General features: G+C 43.4%; 1 protein-coding gene across 6 annotated transcripts in view; it reads left to right on the top strand.

The window, feature by feature from the left end:
* Nucleotides 1-26,645, top strand: part of ADCYAP1R1 (ADCYAP receptor type I) — a 171,572-nt gene that overhangs the window by 80,530 nt on the left and 64,397 nt on the right. For all 6 annotated transcript variants that reach the window (XM_026652153.2, XM_026652152.2, XM_024196806.3 and 3 more), the window contains exon 4: nucleotides 25,684-25,791. In XM_026652153.2, the coding sequence (XP_026507938.1) occupies nucleotides 25,684-25,791 (108 nt within the window). The remainder of the gene's footprint in view (nucleotides 1-25,683; nucleotides 25,792-26,645) is intronic.

Genomic DNA, 26,645 nt, shown 5'->3' with positions numbered 1-26,645 from the left:
CTGTTAGTCTTAAAGGTGCCACAGGACCCTCTGTTGCTTTTTATGGGCTCCATAGGGATCCTACATCAGTGTTGAAACTTAGCTCCATCACTAGATAGTTCTAGGTAGGCTCAGGGCTAGCATCTGCCCTGAGGATGAAAGAACAGTAACCAGCTGCCTGGGCTGGAGTTCTGGTTCAGGAGAGAAGTTGAGTAATCAAGTTCAGCGTGAGCAGAGAATGGTGTGAATTAGTGAGCTGAACCGCTGCCTGGAACCCGGAATCTAAGTAATTGGTTTTACCATCATGAGTTTGGGATGGGTGGCAAAGCGAATTATGGTATGTGGGTTATCCTAACATTATTGGCTGGATCACACAGCACAACGCAACCATTGCCTCAGTTGGTGTAAATGAGCGTAGCTCTGTTGAAGTCAATAAATCTACTCTGATTTACCCCAGCTGAGGATCTGGCCCGTGTATTCTATATATGCCACATGTTACAGAAAAAAAGTATTTTAGGATAGAACTGTTTTTGCATTCCTCCAGCTCCAAAGCCAGGGGAGGAAGGATACAAAAGTAACCCCAATATTTTATAAGTTATTTTAAAACATTTATAGAGGTATTTTCTGTAACATTACTGGCAAATACAGAGACCTTTTTTCAACCATCTGTTCAAAGATCCACGATTAGTATTATCACACCCTGAAAGTCAGACCAGTGAAATTTTAAACCCCTGTTCTTAACTGATCCAACTTTGGGAGGAAATAAGAAAACATTTATGTGATATCTGCTTTTCAGTGTAAATCTGGCAGGTGTTAATTGCTTCTGTTTGGAATACTAGAAGTCCTTCTAGTGAAGGTAAATTTGTGGGATGAGTGCATGATTGCAGGATCAAACCTGAAGCTGTTCAGTGTGCGTGCGGAGTTTCTCTTGTCTGCACTAGGGATGCTGTACAGGAAGGATCACATCCTAAAATTGTGCAAAAAAGCAATTTGTTACTTGCTGAAAACATCCTAGTTCATCATTCTGAACCATTCTGCATTTGCATAAATAAAGCTCTTTATCCATTGGTGTTATCAGTGGATTAATGGCATGTGTTTGTGTGGGTATATATATAACCTGTACGTTCTTGATAAAACAGCTGCAATTACTAGGCGCTATCTTGTCCATTTAAAGGGAGACACAGGTTTACATTCATTCTGCTCTTTTATTTCAATACCAGGTGACAGGGCCTCCTCTCAGTTGGCAGCGATATAAGGCCCCAGTTCAGCAACATAGTGAATCATGGGGTTAGCTTTAAGCAGGTGTGTAAGTCCCATTGATTTCCATGGAACTTAAGCATGTTTTTAAACTTCCAGTGAGGTCAATGAGATTTAAGCACATTCTTGAATTTAACCACGTGATTAGGGACTTTCCTGAATCGAGCCCAAAGCACCTGCCTCTCTATACATCAAGAGAAGGGTATTACTTCTGCAAGATTTGTAGGATGCCTTTCGTTGGGATTCAATAACTGTTTTAATTGGCATGCCATCTCTGTCAATTCATTATTAGACCTCAAAAGAAATGTTTTCATCAGTGGAAAGTGCCTTGCTTGTCCGTACTTCTTTTGGAGAACCTGGGGATAAAACCTCATTATTCAAATCTCAATTTTTGTCTGAAGAATAACTCAGGACAATACAGGCAAAGTGGGTATGGCCCTATTTTGGGAGTTGAAGTTGGACTTAAATAATACAAAGATCTTGTGCTTTGAGCAGGGGGTTGGACTAGATGACAGACTATGGGTCAACAGTGTGCCCTTGTTGCCAAGAAGGCTAACGGCATTTGGGGCTGTATAAGTAGGGGCATTGCCAGCAGATCGAGGGACGTGATCATTCTCCTCTATTCGACATTGGTGAGGCCTCATCTGGAGTACTGTGTCCAGTTTTGGGCCCCACACTACAAGAAGGATGTGGAAAAATTGGAAAGAGTCCAGCGGAGGGCAACAAAAATGATTAGGGGGCTGGAGCACATGACTTATGAGGAGAGGCGGAGGGAACTGGGATTGTTTAGTCTGCAGAAGAGAAGAATGAGGGGGGATTTGATAGCTGCTTTCAACTACCTGAAAGGGGGTTCCAAAGAGGATGGATCTAGACTGTTCTCAGTGATACCTGATGACAGAACAAGGAGTAATGGTCTCAAGTTGCAGTGGGAGAGGTTTAGGTTGGATATTAGAAAAAACTTTTTCAGTAGGAGGGTGGTGAAGCACTGGAATGGGTTACCTAGGGAGGTGGTGGACTCTTCTTCCTTAGAGATTTTTAAGGTCAGGCTTGACAAAGCCCTGGCTGGGATGATTTAGTTGGGAATTGGTCCTACTTTGAGCAGGGGGTTGGACTAGATGACCTCCTGAGGTCCCTTCCAACACTGACATTCTATGATTCTATGTGCTGGCTCTCTGCACAGGGCTGCATTTCCCCCAAGGTGAACACAGATAATGAAAGGTCAAACATGCTACATCACCAAATGCACCGTGTCCATTTATTAGGATCATTACCGTTAATTTTTCATTATGTACAATGATGACAATATAGTAGTAAACATTCAGTAACATCTTTTTTTTAGAAATGACACAACTTTTCTAGTTATTATTAATTTGTATTACCGTAGAGCCTAGAGGTCCCAGTAATGGACCAGGGCCCCATTGCTCTAGGTGCTGTACACACAACGAATGGACTGCCCCTGCCCTGAGCAATTTACACAATCGAAGGTTGAATTTACACTACAGTTTTGCCGTTGGCAAAACCCTCCTAGTGTAGAGGCAGCATGTTCCCGCCAAAAAAATGCTTTTGCTAAGATTGTTTATACCAGTTCAGCGAGCTATCAGCAAAAGGACTTCTATACCAATGTAACTTCAGCTACACCAGGGCTTTTGCCAGTATAGAGTTGTTTGGGGAGGGGATGTGTTGGGGGAGAGGGGGAATCACACTGTTAACAGACATTGCTAAAACAGCAAAAACTTCTAGTGTGGACCTGGCCTAAGTATAAGGGCTTGTCTACACTACCCACTGAATTGGCGGGCAGTGATCGATCCAGCGGGGGTTGATTTATCGCGTCTATATTAGACATGATAAATCGCCCACTGAGCGCTCTCCCATCGACTCCAGCACTCCACCAGAATGAGAAGCGCAAGCAGAGTCAACGGGAGAGTGTCAGCTGTTGACTTACCGCAGCGTCTTCACTGCAGTAAGTAGATCCAGCTATGCTATTCACGTAGCTGAAGTTGAGTATCTTAGATCGACCCCGCGTGGTAGTGTAGACAAGCCCTCAGATGACACGTGGCTACAGAAGATGGGGAAGCACGAGGAAGCAATGAAATGATACCGGTCAGCATAGTCAACAGTGGTCACAGAACACCAGCTGCCTAAGCACTGTCAAGTATGCTGTAGACATCACGGCAGAGGAGAGTTAAAGTTGATACAGCCCTTGCCATGGTATCTTTGCTGATAACAAAGCAGAGGGTGATAATTTTTGCATACAAATTATAAACCATGTGGAATAGTGAGATTCTAGTGTAGTCACTTCTCCAGCTGATTGGTCTGACACTGGTGTAACTCACTGGTTTAGAGTAGAGTATGTGACCTCGAAGTATGATTTGTATTACCATAGAGCCTGGGGGTCCCAGTGATGGACCAGGAGCCCACTGAGGTAGGCACTGTGCAAACACAGAACAGAAAGGCCATCCCTGCCCCAAAGAGCTTCCAATCTCAGTAATAAACAAGAGACCGTAGAAGCATAGAGACAGATGGATGGGGGAAGAGAAGGAAACAGAGACAAAACAGAGACAATACTGCGTCTGGATAGCTGAGGACCTCCAGGATCAAGACGCAGAGCCAACTTATCATCACATTCAAGAACTAATGGTACAACTACTACGCACAGTGAACAGGACTGTTATTTCAATGGGGCGAGATGACACCTTGATAAATGCAGGGACATTCTGCTTCCAGTGATTACAAAAGAACTGAAAGAATTCCATAATCAGTAATAGTATATGTAGTTGACTGTGTGTAATAATTTGGACTCATGGCAGACTTTGCATATTTTTTCTTCAGCAAAATTGACTTATCAAAGCAAAAACTATATTGAGTTTTCTTTTTTTTTTACTTTCTGCCTTCTTGTTTCTCTCTCTCCTTCATTGGAGTGTTAAGCCATCATTTTCCTGCTGGAAATAACTAAAGGTCAAATTGTGGTCTGGCCTATTTGGTTGTACAGGAGCCTGAAAGGGAGAGAACATCGCCATGGCTCTGCGGAGGATGGGAAGGGTAGGGGAGCAGGGACTGCATGCCTAGTACTCATGCTCCGTCCCCCCCTCCCAACTCCAGCGGGGAGGCAGAGGAGGGTGGGGAGCCGGCGGGTCCTTGGCTCTGTCCACAGATTGCTAGATAGCACAGCTGAGCCAACACGGGGTGGAAATGGGCTTCTCTTTAATGCTGTACGGTTGTGCCTAGATGCCATGATTGACGTTTGGTTTGATGGCTGATAAATAGTTTGGTACTTTAGATATTTAACAGTGGTTCAAGGCAGTTACCTGCATCTTGCATTGTAATGAAAATTTGTGGCTGAGGGGCAAACTGAAAGCACAGCAGCTTTGCTTTTGAGGCAGGTATTTGGAAGGCCCAGGCAACATGTAAGAGTTCAAGCAAATTCTCCACCTTTTAGTTTATTCCAGCCGATGCGGCATCCATAATTATAGCTCACTTGGTTCCCAACATCTGTAACAAATTACAGACTTGAAATGTTTTATAGCATTTAAACATATACAAACAGTTTATGAAAAAGGTTCTGGAAAAGAGAAACGGATTCTATGAGGGCTTTGCCGTCAGCACCATGAACAGCACCAGACATTTTCATGCTTGATTTCACTCTTTAGCCACGCGGAAGACCCATTGATTCAGCAGGAAGCGTGTGTGTGTGTGTAAGAATCACTGGATCTGGCCCTATTGTTACAAGAGGATGCACTGTTCAAGATCAGATCGTTGAACCGTGGAAGACTGTCACCTTGAGATGCTCTGCCAATTCCAATCTATCTGGTGACATTCTCCTGTCTTGTTGGTTATATGCACGGCTTGCTTTTTAGAGGTGCTGAATTCCCCCAGCTCCAATTTAGTGAATAGCAGCTGCTCAGCACCTTTGAAAATCAAGCTAAGCATCTGTTGCGTACATGGTCATTAGACTTGCAGGAGTCGGTTGTTTAGCTTCTTTTTCAGAAGAGCAGAGCAAAGCCAAGCAAACACAGCGCACCCGCCAAACAAAAAGCAAGGAAAGAACAATTCTTAATTTGGAAAGTAAGGGGTGGGGGGAAGGGATGTGGGAATGATTTAAATAACTTTCACCATAGATTCACCGGCTCATGTGTTAACAAGAGCAGTATGTGAAAGTCAATACTGACTTGAGGGATGTGTAATGGGAGACCAATCATACAATTGCCCAAAGGATGCGCCAACACTAAAGCTAATATGGGAATAACAGCAAACAGTTAATTAAAAATGCAATGGGGAATTATACATTTTGAGAATAAGCATCGTCTTTGCATCCTAGACTTTAAGGCTCTTGAGCTAGTTCTAGCTTTCTGGCCATACAGCCAAAAGACTAATGTAATTCTACCCCTTCTCTGTTAACCTGCAAACTACTTAAAACACAAGCTATGGTTATACTAATTGAATAAGCGAGAGCAAAATTAAATACAGCACTCCCAGTCTGTACAACTTCATCATAATATCCCTCATACAGGATACACTATAAGCTCTCTGTTTATTTTCCATTACCCTTTCAAATTGAAGAGGTTAAAAAGAGAGATTCATGTGCTTCAAAGTGCAAGAGCCGTTCACCTCTGTACATCTGAATGCAAGTGCTTGCTCAGGTCTCAAATGAAGGAGGTGTTGGTGGGTTTCTAATTATTTTGCACTTACCTTCACATGACTTATTCTACTAGGATGAAGTTCACCCCTGCGCAGAGGGCTGACACAAGGTTTATGTACCACTTAAGTCTTATTTGGAGGGTGTAACTGGGTTGTAAGTGCTGCATGATCCTCACGCAAGGATGGACTTCATCCTTGTGTTCCAGTAGATATCTGTGCACATCAATACTATGATGCCATTTGGCAGAATTTATATCTGATTATGAGGCATGCAAGGATGAACTAGCAGAGATGTTGCAAGTCAGAATGTCAGCAAATGAACACAGAAGCTACAGATGGAAAAGAAATATTCAGCCATTTGCTCCATCCCATGCTGATGCAGGATTATTCCCAGATCAAGGTTCCTGTACCTTGTCCGGTGTATTTTTACATGGCTCAACTAATGGGACTTCCACCACCTCTCTTGGTAGATTATTCCATAGTCTCATAGATCTCACCAGTAGGAGGGTACTCATAATATTCACCCTAAATTTCATACCGTTATTCTTAGTTATATCTGCTTTTGCCAGCACCAAGCAATTTCTCTCCCTCCTAGATGTTCATATCCTTCAAATACATGTGGCCCAATAGCATGTTGAGCAATCCTGACTGCCTTTCAGATTTCCATGGCAGTCTGCATCTCCAGCACTGTCATGGTTTTTTTTCTTTTTTCTTGCTGTACTCTAAATTCTCTGGGCTTCAATCTGCTCTCCTTTACACTAGCTTTACCCCCATCTAAACACACTGGCTTCAGTGGAGTGACTCCTGATTTACTGGAATAACGGGGAGGAAAATCAGGGCCTCTGAATTAGTCTCTGACTATGCGTAAAATATACTCTCCCACCATTCCAAAAGACAGAACCGTTCTGGTAGTTTGATGCGTACGTGAGTGCTTGGAATCCAAATATGCTATGTACTGAACACTGCACGTTCTCCCCTACGTGTTCCACCAGTGATGGCACCCTGGGTGGCCCTCTGTCCCCTTTTCCCGTTCCCACCTCCATGCTTCCTTCCATGCTAACCCCTATGTGAGGAGAGCGGCAGCCACCAAACATGTTCACCAGGGACCTGATCCAAACCCTACCAAAGTCAATGGGAGTTTCCCCATTGATCCCAGTGGCTCAGACTCTAAGCCACTACCCTCACCTCATTCAACTGCCTTCTTAAAAACAACTTCTCCCTTGTTGCCTGTGAAGCATAAAATTAAAATAAAAAACCAAACCCACGGTGGCCCCCACATGAGTGAAATGATTGAGAGGCACATGTGCCTTATTTGCGTCACCATGTGACCATATAATTGTCCTTGTCTTTCACTCGCACTCCAAGTTTTCTGCCTTAACGAACCTCATTTTGTGTCATGTTCGAGTTAGATGACAAGGTGTTCAGGGCAGGAAGTAAGGGTTTATTTTTGTTTGTGAGGCACCTACCACACTCTTGAGCGGTTGGTAAAGAAAACGAGAGGTTTTTGTCTGTATCATCCTGATCAAAATCCCCTGGGCATGTACATATCCATGTCGGTCTGGATTGTTTGTTTGTTCTCTGAATAGTCCAAAGTGGGCTGAGTCAGGGAAGCTCAATCCAAAGCAAAATGTACAGACTCTGTAATTTTAATTGAATCAAACCTTTGTCTTCAGGTTTCTCACTCCATCACTGACAGCTTTTTAAGTGGTTGGAATGTATCACTGTGTCCGCCTTCCTGTTCAGGTGTATGAAATGGGTTGTGTGAAAATGCCTGTTATCAGACTGTATGAACTGGCTTTTTAACTGTGTTGATCTCTTTTGTCTTCCTCCACTGGAACATCCTGTCCCGAGGGTTCTAATAAGGAATTGCTTGACTCACCACTAAAGCAATTACGGAGTTTGCTCAGAGAAAAAAAAAGTTATTTAATTCACTCATTTCTCAGTCTTGGAATATTTGGAGGAGTAAACACGAGGGGCTAGATGCATCCTTGGTGTCACTCTTTTGACATCAGTGGGGTTACATCAGGGATAAACTTGACCCAAGATCTACTAATAATTCTCTTCAGTTCAGAGATGCATGTCATTTCGGTATGGATAATTCTATTTTTAAACAAAAGAGCAGGAAAATGGAGGAAGAGATGGTCTTGTGGATGGAAATAAAGGACTTAGGAGTCCAGCTATTATTAAAACATTTTTTAGAAATATGGCACACCCTACTATCTCCACACCTGGGGTTAGTTTTGATGTTCTTCAAGGAGGGCCACCATTTTAATATGGCTTCCCCACAGACAGTCCTGTTGGCTGACACAGGGCCCAATCCTACAGTCCTCAGTCAAGTATATGGTAAAAATTATCTCCAGGTAAAATTCACTTGCAGGAATTCTGCCTAAGTAATATCTGCCAAATGCTGAGCCAATAGTTTATGAAAAGGGAAATGTTGCTGAGCAGATGAATGTCATCTCTCTCTGCTTTGTCTTACTCTCTTTCTGTAACCCCTGGTGTCTGTCTAATCCACTCCAGGTAATTTTTACCATGCCCTTTACTGTAGAATCTGAGGTGGGCTAGACCCTAATATGAATACACATATTACTACTAATATTACTCCTGAAATACTCAAGGAGCTGACTGAGGAGATCTCTGAGCCATTAGCAATTATCTTTGAAAAGTCATGGAAGACAGGAGAGATTCCAGAGGACTGGAAAACGGCAAATATTGTGCCAATCTATAAAAAGGGAATTGACAACCCAGGGAATTACAGACCAGTCAGCTTAATTTCAGTACCCGGAAAGATAATGGAGTAAATAATGAAGCAATGGATTTGCAAACACCTAGAAGATAAAAAGGTGATAAGTAACAGTCAGTATGGATTTGCCGAGAACAAATCATGTCAGACCAACCTGATAGCTTTCTTTGACAGGGTAACAAGCCTTATGGGGTGGGGGGAAGCAGTAGATATGGTATAGCTTGACTCTAGTAAGGTTTTTGATACTGTCTCGCCTGACCTTCTTATAAACAAACTAGGGAAATAAAGCCTAGATGGTGCTATTATAAGGTGGGTGCATAGCTGGTTGGAAAACCATTCCCAGAGAATAGTTATCAGTGGTTCACAATCAAGCTGGAAGGGCATATCCAGTGGGGTACTGTAGGAATCAGTCCTGAGTCTGGTTCTGTTCAATATCTTCATCAATGATTTAGATAATGGCATAGAGAGTACACTTATAAAGTTTGTGGACGATACCAAGCTGGGAGGGCTTGCAAGTGCTTTGGAGGATAAGATTAAAATTCAAAATGATCTGGACAAACTGGAGAAATGGTCTGAAGTGAATAGGATGAAATTCAGTAAAGACAAATACAAAGTACTCCACTGAGGAAAGAACAATCAGTTGCACATGTACAAAATAGGAAATGACTGCCTAGGAAGGAGTACTGCGGAAAGAGATCTGGGGGTCATAATGGATCACAAGCTAAATATGAGTCAACAGTGTAACACTGTTGTAAAAAAAGCTAACATCCTTCTGGGATGTATTAGCAGGAGTGTTGTAAGCAAGACACGAGAAGTAATTCTTCCACTCTACTCCGCACTGATTAGGCTTCAGCTCGAGTATTGTGTCCAGTTCTGAGTGCCACATTTCAGGAAAGATGTGGACAAATTGGAGAAAGTCCACAGGAGAGCAACAAAAATGACTCAAGGTCTAGAAAACATGACCTAGCAGGAAAGATTGAAAAAACTTGGTTTGTTCAGTCTGGAGAAGCGAAGGCTGAAGGCCGGTCTACACTCGACATGCTATATTAGCGCAGCTTCACCAGTGCAGCTGCGCCACTGTAGCATGTCTAGTGAAGACGCTCTATGCCGACAGGAGAGCGCTCTCTCATCATGATTAATCCACCTCCGCGAGAGGCAGAAGCTATGTCAGCGGTGCGGACAGCGCTTAGGTCGCTGTAACTTGCATCGCTCGGGACGGGCATGTCTTTTTCACACCCCTGAGGGACGTAAATTAGATCAACTTAAAGGATAGTGTAGACTTGCCCTGAGAGGGGACATGAGAACAGTTTTCAAGTACATAAAACGTTGTTATAAGGAAGAGGGTGAAAATTGTTCTCGTTAACCTCTGAGGATAGGACAAGAAGCAATGGTCTTAAATTGCAGCAAGGGAGTTTTCAGCTGGCCATTAGGAAAAACTTCCTAACTGTCCGGGTGATTAAGTAATGGAATAAATTAGCTAGGGAGGTTGTGGAATCTCCATCATTGGAGATTTTTAAGACCAGGTTAGACAAACACCTGTCAGGAATGGTCTAGATATTACATAGCCCTGCCTTGAATGCAGGGGACTGGACTAGATGACCTCCTGAGGTCCCTTCTGGTCCTACACTCTTATGATTCTAGCAGTAAGGGTGGTGGATGTGAGAAAAGGCTTGCAGCAACAGGCCCTATGCCTCCAGACCGGTAATAGCTGACTTTCTCTGACGAGAATAATTCACTTTTATTATATTTTAAAAACACCTTTTAAAAAAAACACTGCCCAGATTTATTGGTGTCTTACTCTTCTGTGTAATTAGATGAAGGAATGGTTCCAGAATCTTTGTCCAAATTGCAGTTTCCCTTTTAAGCTCTCCAAAATGCACCTACTGCCAATTGGTTGGCAGGACTTAAAGGATTCCGGAGCTTTTCTTGGACAAGATTTTCTTGGCAGGTGAGACTGCGACTGCAGCGCTGAGCATGAGCTCAGAATAAATATCCAGCAGTTGTAAAGAATTTAAACAATGTTAAAAGAATACAAGGTTTGTGCCTCTCTCCTGACAGATAACAGCTTCTGTCCTTTAAAAAACTGCATTTCCCATGTGCAAAATAGTCTAGCAAATAAATAAAAACCTAGCCTCTTAATTTTATTTATCGGGTATGAAAGATTAACATGATAAACAAACAAAGGATAAAACACAAGCTTTTCAGCCTACTGAGGAAGGATGCTCCTCTGGTTAATGGTAGATGAAAGACTTGCTAACGGAAGATCTTCTATTAAGGGAGAAGGTTGCTGTTTTATTAATAATTATGTATTCAATGTTGTGTGCTGAGAATTTGTTTGACCTTCTCTGTGTGTGTGTTGGGGTTTTGTTGTTGTTTTTTTGCTTGAGTTTCCCTACCTATGAAATGGGAATAAAGACACACGCCTACTTCACAGAGATGTTGGGAGGAGAAATCTCTAAATAGTACCTGAGTGCTTTGATGATGGGGAGCCATTAAGAACTTGGAGAACTCAACTCCCTTGAACTTTGATTTGAATAAAATAGGGCCCTGCTCTGAAATAGATGTGCTTTAAGTCTGGCAAAACCCAAACCTGCCATCTTCAGACCGTCTCCAAAGGACACCGTTTTTTATTTCATGTGTCTTAAAATATGCTTCCACAAAATAGCAAACCAAACTCAGTTTTGTCCTTTTCTCCTCCCCTCAATCTCCCTCAAATAGTCAAGTGTTAACGAGGGCACATTTTTCAGATCAAAAACAAACATCTTGAGTCACTTTTTGGTGACGTTCTATTTTCTACTTAAACAACATTGTTTATTTTAATTGTTTTGTTTAAAAAAAAACCAAACCTGTGCTTAGCTTGGTGAAAACGATGTCCTCTGAATTTTAACTCCCTCCCTCATAAAGAAGATTAATTGAAAATGCTGCCACAGACTTAACTATGGTTGCATAAATGATACATTTTAAATCATTCTAATATATGCTAGACAATATATTTCCATACCAATGGACCGCTACAGTATGAAGAAACGCAGTGGAAAGCGATCGTAAGGGCCAGAGTCTGATCCCTTGCTTGTGTTTTAGATGACCTAACTTCAGAAAGGGTATGTCTACACTGCAATTAAATGCCTGTGGCTGGCCCGTATTATCTGACTCAGGCTTATGGGGCTGTTTAGATGTGTTGTAGACATTCGGGCTCGGGCTGGAGCCCAGGCTCTTGGACCCCGTGATGGGGGAGGGACCCAGAACCCAGGCTCCGGCTCGAGCCCAAATGTCTACACCGTAATTTTTAGCCCTGCAGCCCAATCCCAAGTCAGCTGATTTGAGCCAGCCAAGACCATGCCGTGGGCCTCTGAGTTCAGGGTAGATGTATTCATAAGAGTACAACTCAAGTCAATGGGAGTAAAGGTGTCAGAATATGGACGTAAGGGGGAAGATCACTGGCTGCTGTAAATTGTCACAGCTACATTGATTTCAAAGGAGTTATGACAATTTGCACCACCTGGGATCTGCTCTAATGCCTTTAAAGGTAGAGTAATGAAGGGCTTGAGCATTTGGTCTTTGTCAATAAAATTGCTCTACTTTGGAACCTAGTCATATGTTCATAGTTGCAGACCTATGACTAGACAGATCGATTTGACATTCCTTGACCACAGAAGTTCTGGGAGTACTGGGAAAGCTTCAGGTTCTGACCTCTGAGTCAAACTCATGTTCCTGTTGATTGCTGAAGTCCAGCACTGAGGTATCAGGTCAGTTACTGGAAAAGATTGTCTCCCTTCAGCAGAGCAAGTCCTATCAAGCATAATGAGGTGAGAACTAACAAGCACTTCTTGATATGGAGAAAAACTCTATTCAGAGCTCACTTTGGGGGAGCAGACTGTGAAGAAGATTTTGGTGAGATAGTTCTGGCAATGATTGGAGTAGTTAAATATCCTAGACCTCAGTCAATCCAATTGTAGGCCAGGCTATCGTACAGGGAGAATGCACTGGCGAATATTCTGCTTCTGGCTGAGTTAAGCGTTTGGAAGTGAGCTGGCTGAGACTCAGCCCAGATAAGACAGAGCGTGCAGAACGAGGCAGGGGTCATTTCAGGTTCCTCAACTCAGACTCACATCTAGGAGGTGGGTGTGCATAGCTGGATTATTGGCTGCTACTGGCTAGCCAGGTAGCATCAGTGCCCACCAGTGTTCTTTACCCTCTGCCCATGGCAAGACGTTTACTTACCTTTTATCTTCTGCATGTGACCTCTCAATTCTTATCCACACTTTTGTCACATCAAATGTTAGATTACTACAATGCATTCGACAAAGGACAATACCTAGAGGCCATGTGGAAACTCAGCTAGTGCAGAAGGTGCTTTAGATATGTGTTTATCTATTGGAGGTTGGCCCTTAGTTCAGGTTCACTATATTAATGATATATTGACAAAGTCCTGACAAAGCCCTGGCTGGGATGATTTAGTTGGGGATTGGTCCTGCTTTGAGCAGGGGGTTGGAGTAGATGACCTCCTGAGGTTCCTTCCAACCCTGATATTCTATGAAGGATACATTGATGCCTCCCATGAACTTCTGAAAACCATGCCCTAGATTGTTCACATTTTCTTCTTTAACTTCTTGTTTCTAAGGGACATTGGCATGATGGATATATCCATGCCCTTCAGGCCGTTTGCATTTCCTGATCTGGCAGCTCTACAGTTCATCGGCTCCTGCTTTTTGTCCCTCAAGTCATAATCCTCCTTCTGTTCATAACTTATTTCCATCTCCTTTCACACTAGAAGATCATAATGGTCCCTTCTGACCTTAAAGTCTATGAGTCTATGTCCTAAAGAGAGGATTAGTTCAGGAATAGATAAATCCTAATAAACAGTGATACCTTTTTCTTTCAAATGCTCGTATTACTAAAAAACGGAGGGGTATAGAAGTTAAGATATCGGGAATGCCCAGTGTATTCTGGGCCACCAACCAGTCACCATTCAAATCCATCCAAAAGATTCACGTTTTGTCCAGTGCCTACAAGAAGTAAATAAAAAAATTATGATAAACTTAAGAAAAATGTCCTGATCATTCTCCTCTGGGCTTCCAATTGTGCCCTATTGCCTATGACTGTCTTGTACATGCCATAAAATCTTTGAGAGAGTGACTCTCTGTATTTTGCTTCTTGCAAGAGGTCAAACAAATTCTCAGGACACAACATTTAATACCTAATTATTAATAAATCAGCAGTCTTCTCCCTTAATAGAAGGTCTTGCAGTAGCAGGCCTTTCTTCTACAATGTATTCTGGAATTTATTTGGTGATTTTTTTTCTTTTTACTATCCTATGGTTTTAAAAACTGACAAGTGATTTTTGGATGCTTAGAATTTTGGGTGCCCAACTTGAAAGACCTTCAAGGGGCCTGATCATCCGAAAGTGTGGACCCCATCTCTGTAAATCAAGCCCCTTTTTACCACCAAAACTCACTTATAACTTTTAAAAATTTAGGACCCCTGCTCACATACTCATGTATGTCTTTGACTACTGAAATAATGTTATTTATATTTCAGTGGGAAGCCCCTAGATCACATTCACCCTCCCTATAAAAGGCCTTATTCTTAGGATGCCCTTTAAAAGTTATTGTGCATGGCTGAATTTAGTTTAAATATGCTAGCTCTCAACATTACATTTTCTTTGATGTTATTCTTCTGAAGAACAGAATTCTTGACCTGGAAGGTGATATTGTAAAGCAATGAATGATGAGATGAGTAAAATCACAGAGGATTGTAGAACAACCTGGGTGGGTTTCATCTCTGGTCTGTAATTTAAATGTATTTTTCATTTAAGGTAATAATATGGTTATTGTAACTGGTTAAAAAATATAGGCCAGATCCTTGACATCACTCCAGTGAAGTCAGTGAAGTTATGCTGACTTTCACCAGCTGAGAATCTGGGTCTATATTTGCCATGTATCAAAATTTAGAATTTTGAGACAGCAGCTGAAGAAGAGAGAGAGCTGAAATGACATGGCTGTTTCCCCGGCCTGTGCTTGTGTGAAGAGTAGGGTTAACACTATCGCGAAAGAGGTCTTTGTCATTGCAGTTCAGCCTGAGTTCTGAGTCCTTTTCTCTCAAGGACTGGTTCAGATATGAAGGGGAGTCTTTCGGCTGCCAGGAATAGCAGAGCAAAAAGAAAGCACATCACTCGGAGAGAGGCTGCATTCAAAGCTAAACATTGGGAACAAAGCTTCTGTGAGCCCTGGGGGGGAATTGGAAGGCTTTTGGTGCTGTCTCCTTGGTTTTAATTTCTTCTTTTGACAGAAGACATTAAAAAGATACGTTTCCATAGTTTTCAACTTGTAGTGAAGTCTTGCATCTCTAGACACATGTTGTCTCTTTGTTCAGCAGTTTACAAGCCAATTTCGTCCTTGGTGTAAGCCCCTTGCTTAATTTTACTGGAATTAAACCAACGTTGAATTTGGCCCTAATTGTTTTTGGCCTAATATAGAATTGCCATAATAATTATACTACAGTTGCGTCAAAGGGGCCCAACTGAGATCAGGGCTCCATTATTTTAGGCACTGCACATTCACACACACTGAAGAGCTTTCAATCTAAACAAAGAAAGGATGGCAGACAGAAAGTGTTATGATCTCCCTTTTACAAAGTGGGAACTGAGGCAGAGAGAGATTCTTGGTAGGTCTACACTGCTGTCACAGAGTGTGATTGCAGCTTGTGTGGAGGTATCTGAGATAGTTTTAATCTAGCTCGCTCAAGTCCTGGAGCAGTTAAGCTATGGGAGCATGGGCTGTAAAAATTGCCCCAAACGCTTAGTTATTACTCGGGCAGCTAGCCTACCTTGAAAATGATGCTGCCAGGTCTTCACTGCTCCGCTTCTAGATTAAAGCTCTCTCAGGTATGTCTACACAAGCTGCAAATCGCACCCTGTGATTGCCGTGTACCCATATCCTAAGTGATTTGCTTGAGGTCATCCTAGGAGGCTTCAGCAGAGCTGGGAATGGAGCACAGATTTCCCAAGACTCACACGGTGCCTTTAACCACAAGAACATCCTTCTGAATGCAGCATGTGCTTCTCTTCTCTTCATCTGGGCCATGCCTCTGTTGTTGTTGTTGTTGTTTTTGGTTCGTGGTTGATCATCCAGCACTGAGAGCAGTCAGTGTCAAACAAATCCTAATAAACAATCAGGATTCAAGTGTAGGGCCTTTCTTTAAAACATACACCCCGCAGTGAAATAATACACTTCTCCAAGCTGTTCAAAACCAGGAAGTGGAGATTCTTGGATGTAGCATTGTCATGAAAGTTTCAGCCCATGACTTCCAGAAACCGACGCAATTTCTTGCTTAACGTTTCCTTTGTACAATGCACCTCTTGCCTTCTTTCCGTTTCCCAGAAATGCTGGATTAAAAACGTGCCCAATTGTATCTGGAGGACCCACAAGGAAGTTTTTATTTTGTTTTGACATGGAGGAGCCATATCGAGTCCCGAACAATCTGCCGCAGATGTGCAGCATGTGCACCATATCGAGACCCTGACAGTGGTGGAGTGTTTCAAGGGCTGGATTTAAAGAGGTGCTGCCTTTTACATTGGAATGTGAAGAGGCTGTCAAAGGCCCTCTCTTGATGGAGGCACTGGAAACTGCTCACACAAAGGCTACACTGATGAGCCTGATTGTGTAAAATTAAGCTCCAGACCTGCCGTGTTTTGTGTGAGAGTTCATGGGTTCAAATCCCAGATGAGTCCACACTTCTGTGACAGCTGCCGTTTTGGCCAACACGGTGGGAATTGAACTGGAGACTCCAGAGCTCAGAGCATGAGCTTGAGCTAAAACGTCAAGCTTCCCGATTGAGGACTATAACAGAATCATATCCTCTATGGATCAGGCACAGGAGGGAGGCCTGTAACACACACTCACCCTGTGGGTTATGGACACACTTAGCTTTAAGCCCATGAGAATTGCCACTGAAGTCAAGGGAGCTACTCAGTTCTTTAAAGTTAAGCATGCATATAAATCTTTGCTGAATTGGGACCTTCAGATGGATCCCCAGACTTGATTGGACCCTTTCAACGATACTGTAATACAATTATTCACTGGTAATACAGGGCTGGACGGTATTCTCACAGGATATTGTGGTCACTACTGAGTTTATTTGCCTCCAGCCTGATGACAAAGTTAAGAACTAAAGCAATGAAAGAATCAGAGCTGAACAGCAGTGTTGCAAAAACCAAGGTTTGAGAAAACAGAAACCTATTGGCCTGTAGGAGATGATGGGGTTGTGGGGGGATAAGTAGAGCATGTCTGCTTTTGAGATGCCCTTTACAAGGACAATGTTGGTCATTAGTTGGAAGAATAAGAGGAAACCCGACCTTTACTATATCAACGATGGGACAAGAATTCATCTGGTGTTAATCAGCATAGATTCATTGATTTCAGTGGAGCGGTGCCAAAGCACACCAGCTGTGGATATGACCTTAAATCTTCTACCCAAGAGTTGTTTGACTGATCGGATCGACAACCAGACTGCCAGTAGTGAGTGGATAGTGGTATTTTGCTACTTTTCTATCTCTTCGGGTCTCTGGTCTATATTTCAGCAGGAATCTAGAACACAAGAACATAAGAATGGCCCTACTGGGTCAGACCAAGGGTCAATCTAGCCCAGTATCCCATCTTCTGACAGTGGCCAGTGCCAGGTGCCCCAGAGGGAATGAACAGAACAGGTAATCATCAAGTGATCCGTCCCCTGATGCTCATTCCCAGGTTTTGGCAAACAGAGGCTAGCGACACCATTCCTGTCCAATCTGAGTTTATTTTTTAATGTAGCAAATCTATGTAACTCCAGCTGGCACCCATTCATCTCTCCCTACACCCTCACTGGCCTATGCCATGGTTTGGGAAAGAGATCCCAACCCATCCGGGTTTTGACGTATTTAGCCACCTAATCCTGCCCTTAGTGTCCACACTCACTTTTCTCCCTCTGAAGGTCAGATGGAATATTCTTTCCCTCAGAGGCATCAGCCACCATTTGCTCATCTGATTATCTTAAATAGAGGCAACATTTATTTTTATAGGGTAGAAAACAAATAGAAACAAACCAATAATGGTAAAGAAACATATACAGCACGATCCTAGTAGCATCTGTACAGCGGCTGTAAAGCTTGTGTCCCAGAGTATGAACATATTACAGAGAGCATCCGTGAACAAAGTTTTTCTGTCTCCCAGCCTTAAGGCTATCAGGGCTTCTCCTGGCTTGGCAGCTTAGAGCCTCAGCACGTGTCTTGTCTTAGTGCCAGATCATGAACCCCTTACTTGCACTGGTGAGCAGTTACTCACCCAGGTGGTCCTCTTGAGTTCAATGGGCTAAATGTGATGGGATTATTGGGGTGAGTGACAGGTCACTTATGTGAGTAAAAGATTCACATAATCTGGCCCTGAGCAATGTGTGCATCCTTTCTCTGCCGCTACCTTTTTCTTCTTCATTTATCGCACTCCCTGTGATCTGGCAGCAAAGAGTTTGTCCCGTTCAAATATTCTTTTCGCGGCATGGGGCAGCAGTAGGGTTTACTGGGTACAGTGGAGTAAACACAGGAGGCCTATGTTCTATTCCTGGCTCCAGGGGAGCTGGAACAATTTGTGTAGTGGGGGTGCTGAGAGCCACTGAACCAAACTATAAATCCTGTCTATAATAGAAACCACTTCAAGCTAGGGCAGAGGTGGGCAAACTTTTTGGCCCGAGGGCCACATTGGGGTTGCAAAACTCGATGGAGGGCCGGGTAGGGAAGGCTGTGCCTCCCCAAACAGCCTGGCCTCCACCCCCTATCTGCCCCCTCCCACTTCCCGCCCCCTGACTGCCCCCCTCAGAACCCCTGACCCATCCAACCCCCCCTGCTCCTTGTCCCCTGACCACCCCCTCCCGGGACCCCCTGCCCCTAACCACCCCCCCGGGATCCCACCCCCTATCCAACCTCCCCTTTTCCCCGTCCCCTGACTGCCACCCCCAGAACCTCCGCCCCATCCAACCGCCCCCTGCTCCCTGCCCCTTATCCAACCACCCTGCTCCCTGTCCCCTGACTCCTCCCCCCCCCCGGAACCCCCTGCCCCTTATCCAACCCCCCGGTCCCCTTAGCATGCCGCTCAGAGCAGCATGTCTGGCAGCCGCACCGCCCGGCCGGAACTAGACACGCTGCCGCTCTGCTTGGCAGGAGCGTGCTGCTCCGCCACCCAGAGTGCTGCCCGCGCGGTGGTGTGGCTGCGGGGAAGCGGGGACAGCAGGGGAGGAGCTGGGGGCTAGCCTCCCTGGCCGGGAGCTCAAGGGCCGGGCAGGATGGTCCCGCGGGCCGTAGTTTGCCCACCTCTGAGCTAGGGGGTGCAGCAGCACCCCTAGTTCCAGCACCTATGTCTGGCTTTCACTGATCTTCTATGTCAATGTGAGCCAATCATGTCACCTCTCTCTCCCTTTGTTTTCCCTTTATCTTTCTTTGCCCCTGCCTGGAAGCTAACTAGACATTTCTTGCTGTGTGTTTGTACAGTGCCTGTATAATGGAGCTTGGACTTCTGTTGCGCTGAGTGCTATCATAATATAAATAATAATGGTAGAGATTCATTAGCATTGAATTTCAAACACAGTATTATAATCATAGAATCATAGGACTGGAAGGGACCTCGAGAGGTCATCTAGTCCAGTCCCCTGCACTCATGGTCGGACTAAGTATTACAATCCATTTCTCTCATTTTTTGCCAAACTCCTGTGGTTCTCATGTTGTGTATGGTCTCTATTACTGTTCCAGTATTTGCAAGAATACCAATTAGAAGAGAGAAAAAAGTTTACCCCACTTCCACCAAAGGTGTTTGATTTAGAGAAAAAACGGAGCAGGTGGTTTGCATAAAACCTCATTAGTCTTTTTGATTGTTTCAGACACCTCTTGGAAGAAAGTGTCTCATTACCGTGCATATTTACATAGCCCTTGGTTTTGTATTGACTGTCATATAGCACTGTATTATAGAGCATATTATTTAATGTCTTAAAGATTTATATGACAAATACAATTCCTAGTGGGTGAGCAGACAGTGGGCATCCCAGCCTATCAAAACTAACAATGTGTAATTTGATCTGGATTTCCATCTTCATCATCCTAATTATATAATTAACCTTTGCAAGTTCATGTCTTTGAGCCGTCTGGAGAATGAGGTTTGTGTTTCTCAATAGCAGACAACAGCATTCTTAGAGGAAAGCCCTCATCTGGCAAATGGACTGACACAGGCAGACAGGTGGCCTCAATTAGCAATTTCTTCAAACCCCAGAAAAGATTTAGAGAGACGATTTGCAGCAACATTGGAGTATGCTGTGGTCAGCAAATCTGAATAAAGTTTCAGATGCCATTCCAGCATTATTTAGTGATGATTTCATTTTGCTATTTGACACTATTTTAAGTATATTAGGAACAAAAAGAATCCTAACATTGGTAGCGGTCCATTACTAGATGGCATTTGACTTGGTGCAGTATCATATTTTGGTTTAAAAGGTTAATTTTGTATCAATCATGAACTAGATTAAAAACTGGCTAACTGACAAGCCTCAAAATAGAAATGTAAATGGAATAAGTATGCTTCTTGTGGGTGCCCCAGGGATTAATATATGGAGATATACCTATCTGATAGAACTAGAAGGGACCCTGAAAAATCATTGAGTTGAGCCCCCTGCCTTCACTAGCAGGACCAAGTACTGATTTTGCCCTGGATCACCTAAGTGGCCCTCTCAAGGATTGAACTCACAACCCTGGGTTTAGCAGGCTAATGCTCAAACCACTGAGCTATCCCTCCTCCCTTTGGTGCTTGTTCCTCTGCTATTTGATATTTTTTATCAGTGACCTGGAGGAGAACAAAATCAGAATTTACAAAGTTTGCAGATAACACAATGATTGGGGGAGTGGTAAATAACTAAGAGGACAGGTCACTGATACAAAGTGAACTGGATTGCTTGTTAAACTGGGTGCAAGCAAAAAATATGTGTTTTTAATATGGCCAAATATAAAAGTGTACTATCACATTGTCTGGAATGGCAACAACTGTGAGTGCTTACCTCAGGGCGGGCTGTCAGAAAACAGGGCAGACACCCCAAATTGGTGGTATGTTCTCTAATTAAATTTCACCAAGCCAGTAACAAATGTGAACTCCTGGATCACTGTACCAGTCTTACCATAGAGTCACAGACAGTCCTCTCGGACTTTCCAGCCTATTTTGCCACCCAGACAAACTGGACTTTGTGATAAAAGGTCACTTATACCAAAAATCACAGCACATCAGGTTGCTCCCAGTCCCAAAAGACCAGTCTCTTACCCCAAATCAATTTGTACTTTATATCTTACACCAAAGTCAATGCTGGCAGCCAATTCTATAGTAAATTAACTAAAGATTTATTAGCTACGAAAAGGAAATGAAAGTTACTGAGAGGTTAAAGCAGGTAAAATATATGCACAGGTGAGTCACAGTTTGTAATTCCCAATGGTGGCAGAGATGTAATAAACTGCCAGTTTCCCAAAAGTCTTTTCATGATACCCAGATTGTCTCTGGAAATCTCTGCTTTGCATCTGGTACACTTCCCTGTACGAATCCAAACAATCCAGTGATGAAGGATCTCTCCTTGAATCCATTCTTATAGCTTCTTCCAGAAAACAAGCTGAAGGTGTCACTACTGACAGAACGTGAGGAATGCATTTTGAGTCTTTGACCTCTGATGGTCACCCACAATGACCACTGGCTTTGAAATGAGCACTTTTCTGTTCAAGTTCTTCATTTGCATTCCACAAGGCTTCTTTCTCCTTTGATGGGTTATTTGGTTACAGGGGTATACACAACGTAAATGTTTGCTATTACATTATAACGGGATACGGAAAAGTAACATCCTATTAATTTTCATTAAGTTTAAACACCAAATATACTTTAACAATTACTTTGATCTATACTAATACACCAGTGAATTGAGCTGGGGTTTCGGCATGAGCTGGCACCTGATCTGCCAGCGTCACATGTACATCCTAGGAACAAAGTGCAGGCTGTCCTGATAGGATGGGGTCTCTAGCCTGGGAAGCAGTGAGTCTGAAAAAGACTTGGGGGTTATGGTGAATAAGCAGCTGAACATGAGCATGTGGTGTGATGCTGTGGCCAAAAGGGCTAATCTGATCCATGGATGTATAAGCAGGGCAATGTTGAGTAGGAGTAAGATGGTGATGTTTTTCTCTGCTGCTGCCAGTGGTGTGACCGCTTCTGGAATACTGTGTCTAGTTCTGATGCCCACAAGTCAAGAAGGACGTTGATAAATTGGAAAGGATTCAGAGAAGGGCCACAAGAATGATTTAAAGGGTTGGATAACATGCCGTATCGTGACAGACTCAAGCAGTTTGATCTATTTAGCTTAACAAAGGGAAGGTTAAGGGGTGACTTGATCACAGTTTATAAGTTTAAAATTTGTTAATGGGCTCTTTGATCTAGCAAACAAAGGTCTAACACGATCCAATGGCTGGAAGTTGAAGCTAGACTAATTCAGGCTGGAAATACTCCACACATAATTGAGGTCGATTAACCGTTGGAACAACATACCAAGGGTTGAGGTGGATTCTCCATCACTGGCAATTTTAAAATCAAGACCAGGTGTTTTTCTAAAAGATCTGCTCTAGTTCAAACAGCAATTCATTCAGGAAAGTCCGATGGCCTGTGCTAAGCAGGAGGTCAGACTGGCCTTATAATCTATGAATCAGTGTGACCCACACTGTTCAAACATCTGACCCAAACACTCATGAAAGCAATCTTTACTAACCCAAGTCAGCCATTATATGTTTTAGGATCTGCCCTTTATTCAGTAAGAAATCATAAGGCCTGATCTCACTACCATTGAAGTCAGTGGAAAAACCCACTGAGCAAGTCCAGTCCTGTGCAAATCCAGTTCTCAGCTGATGTAAATTAGCATAGCATTTGAGGTCAATAGAGCTTTGTTTATTTACTCCAGCCAATGATCTGCCCTGTATTGTATCTGTACCCAAACGGCAACAATGGCATTCTAAAGAATTGTCTCCTTTCACTGAAGGTCTTTCTTTCACTCACAGTGTGAGAGAGAATTTAGCAGCAGAGCCATTCAGATAAGTACAGTGCTCCCTTTAAAATTTGATAAGATTATGTACTCAGATTCAACATCAAATGCAAAGAACCAGAAAGCAATCCTGCAGTAGCAGAGAGGGTTAGATTTTCTGTCCCTTTCTTTTCATACAGAGTCAGAACACAATTCCAATTTGAGGGCCTCTTGCAAAATCATTTTGTGGATATTAATGGGGAATTTGAGGGATTTCTCTGAACTCTTCTGCAAACTGGCAAGCCTTCCAGGTTTACAACCCTGAAAGTTGGGGACTTAAAATTTAAAGAATTTCATTGGAGGTCATGCTAAAGAATTTCCTTGCCAGTGAGATGCTCCTTGAAAAATGTTCAGAGCTTGTCATGTTTCTGACAGCAGTGCTCAGAAAGGAACAGGAGCTGAGCTGTTTTAGCTTATCTCCAGCAGCTAATAAGAATGAGCCTTTTTTTTTCTATTTTCTTAGGGGTTTATGTTGCTGCCCATAATCCTAAACAAACAAGCAAGCAAAGTTTGTTTTACTTGAATAAGAAAAAAAAGATGCTGGCCCAGATTGTCATCTGCATGCTATGGGGCAGATGGATTGAAATCAGTGGAGTTAAGATGAATTACATAAACTGAGGTTCCAACCTTCTATCTGCTAAGCACAGTTGAAGATGGTGGGCAGAAGTAGTAGGTTATGGTATCCCAGTTCTGTAGCTAGTTTTCTGCCTGCCCAATCCCTTGCATAGTTTAGAGCAACCTCAAGGCTGCTTTAAATTACAGTGGCTGTCTCTGGCTCTGGCACACTGGCTAAGGACTACCTGAGGATGGGGGTTATGGCTGGAGCACCACTAACTTAAAAGCAGGGGAATGTGGAGTAGAAGTCTGGAGGTGATGTTACCACTGTATACAGCATTAGGGAGACCATTGCTGGAATCCTGTGTCTTGTTCTGATGTCAACACTTTAAAAAGGATGTTGACAAACTGGAAATGCGTTCAGAAAGGAGCTAAAGATTGAATCGAGGTCTGGAACACATGCCTTGCAGTGATTGACTTCTGAAGCTCAATCAATGTCGTTCATCTGAGAGAAGGTTAAATGGTGACTTGATCACAGCCTATAAGGCCCAGATTTTTAAAGGTATTTAGGCATTGCTGCATTCAGTGTAGCAAGGCCTACATAATTAGATGGTGAGTCCCATTTTTATAAGTGACATAGGAGCTTTTTCTTATTGAAAGTCAATGGGACTTATTCTCCTAAATAATTCTCTGGGTGTTAGGAATCTAACTCCTATTGAAATCAGTTGGAATTATGCACCTAAATACCCTTAAAGACCTGGCCCTACTTGCCTAAATCACTCTTCAAATTGGGATTTAGCCATCTAAATCCCTTATGCCTTGCAATGCTGAGCAAAGCAATAGCTAAATGCCTTTAAAAATCTAAATACCTACACACGGAGATTTCTGATCGTGATCTGATCTTTAATCCAGCAGATGAAGGTATAATAAGATCCATTGAATGGCTGGATGTTGATGCTAGAGCAATTCAGATTGGAAATAAGGTGCATGTTTTTTAACATTGCAATACTTTACCTGGAGATGGGTATATTCTCCATCACTAAAGGATATCTACCTTAACCAGAAATAATGTGCTGGATGCAGGGGAAATATAGGGTGAGGTTCTCTGGCTATTGCTATGCAGGCGGTTGGACTAGATGACCATAATGGTCCCTTCTGGCCTTAATATTTATGAATCTATATTACCTGCATGGGAGGTGGGGGAGGGGGAGTACGGGTTGCTCCCAGGGAGACCACCTGGCCAGTATTTGACTGGCCTGTCTGGTTTTTTTTTATGGATTTGCCAGTTGCCAGAAAAATAGTTTAATCCGCTGTGGGGTTTTTTTGCCTGGGTCTAAAGATTTGCATTATTTCTGTGTCCAGCTAAAGATGCTGCAGTGTTCCCACTTCTGCAGTTTAAGCAATAACAGATCAACACTATTAAAATGACAGCAGCTGTCTGCCCACCAACACGCAAGTGCACCGCCCGTGTGTGTGTGAGAGGGTTTGAGTCATGCGAGTGAGGAGACGGGCAATGTTCTCAATCTTATCGCTACGTGTTCTCTCTCTAGATACTATAAGTGGCTGTTGAGGGGGTGGAGGGGCGGGTTGTGGAGTTGCCCTGTGGTTGGGGGTTGGGGTTGCAGCGGGCTTACCTGGGGGGAGGAGATGCTGGGTTTTTTTGCATTTCAAAGGTGGTAAACCTAGCTGCCCCTGTGGTAGCTGGGGACTATCCCACGCCTAATCGGTGCCTTGCCCTTACGCAGGGAGCACAAGGTGAAGGAGAAAAGGCTCTTGGGACTAGACCATCAAAAGGTATTTAGACTCCTATTGTCCGTTGAAATCAGTGGGAGGTAGGTGCCTAAATACTTTTGGGGAGCTGGGCCCTGCACTCCCACTCCCAGACTCCACCCTCATTTTTCATGTAGTCCTTAGTCAAACTCCTGCTGGAGTTACTGGACCCAATCCTGAGAGGTGCTGATCTCTTGGCGTGTTTCCGGTCTTCAGGACCTCTCAGGTTTTATTTGCCTGAGGGGAAAACTGATGAAAGGCCTCTGGATTTGGCCCATTGTGTTCACTGATAGCTACATTAGAGCAGAATGCCATACCTGGGGGCCAGACTCTCCGTTGGAATAAATTGGTGTGGCTTGATTGGCACAGCTTAATTGGCTTCAATTTCTGTCCGCAGAGAGCATGGCCCCATTATCGCTGTTCCGGTACCATAGTAATGCCTCCCGTTTAATACTGTTGCAGTCAGTACAAAGTAACCCCACCTATTTTAAGCCTATATGAAAGTGTTACGTCCTTTAGAGTAATGGACAGTATGTTTATGGCTGTGAGATGGAGGTAACTATAAAGCACTACACAAATTGAAAGGGGATTGGATTTGATTGCAACTCTTCCTTTATTTCTCTCTTTCTCTTCTATAGGATGCCCTGCGATGTGGGATAATATTACATGCTGGAAGTCGGCAAGTGTGGGCGAAATCGTCTTTGTCAAGTGTCCTGCTCTGTTCAGTATTGTTAACTCGGAAGACGGTAAAGTGCTCTTCTCCTTTCTTCATTTGTTCCATAGGGTTGCTAGATTCAGCAGCCTCTTGCTGCTTGCAGTCACGCTGATCATACAGCCAAGCAATTGGTACTATTAAAGGGGATCAAAAGCTCTTTAGTGGACTGGGGCTGCTGGAGGCATAGTGTGTAAACAGTACGTCAGGCTTCCAGGATTTGTGTGTGTGTGGAGGAAAACCTCACATAATATGCAAGATGAGAGGATCACTACGCTAAGGCTAATTACAAAATAGAAATCTGTGCCCTTAGATACCCATTGAAGCTAATGGGAATTGTGATTTCTGTCTAAGGGCCTTGTATTATTAATACAAAATTAAAAAGAGAGAGAGAGAGAGAGAGAGAGAGAGAGACAGGTCCTGAAGTCAAAACTCAGGGTCAGATTCTGGTTGGCCTCATGCACGTGTGTGGTGGGAAGGGGGAGAGGGTAGAAGGAACCTCCCCTCTCGTGTAGCCCATGTAAAGTTCAGGAACAATTCCAGGCCCTTCATTCACCCAAGGGTGGGGGTGGCTCTATTTATGCTTCTATAAGGGGTGGGAATGGGAGGGGCCATGGTCCTACCACCCCAGGCATCTGTCGGTGTAGTTGGCTGGAGGTGCAGTAGGCGAATCAAGGGTAGCAGTAGCAGTGAATATGCAGCCCGAGGCATTCAGGAGACTGATAGCTCTTGGTGTTCCCTCTGGGGCAGTACAGCTGTACATCATCTTCAATGCAGGGTTGCGCCTAACTATCCCAATCAAGCCCTCAGTCCTTCCTCATGCAAAACTCCCAATGAAATCAATGGGAATTTTGCCTGAGTAAAATCTTCAGGACTTGACCAAGTTAT

This window comes from Terrapene carolina, unplaced genomic scaffold (genome assembly GCF_002925995.2).
Source record: "Terrapene carolina triunguis isolate 2854851 unplaced genomic scaffold, T_m_triunguis-2.0 Scaffold111, whole genome shotgun sequence".
In the NCBI taxonomy this organism is placed as follows: domain Eukaryota; kingdom Metazoa; phylum Chordata; order Testudines; family Emydidae; genus Terrapene; species Terrapene triunguis.
This window is presented reverse-complemented; position numbering and strand designations above follow the sequence as displayed.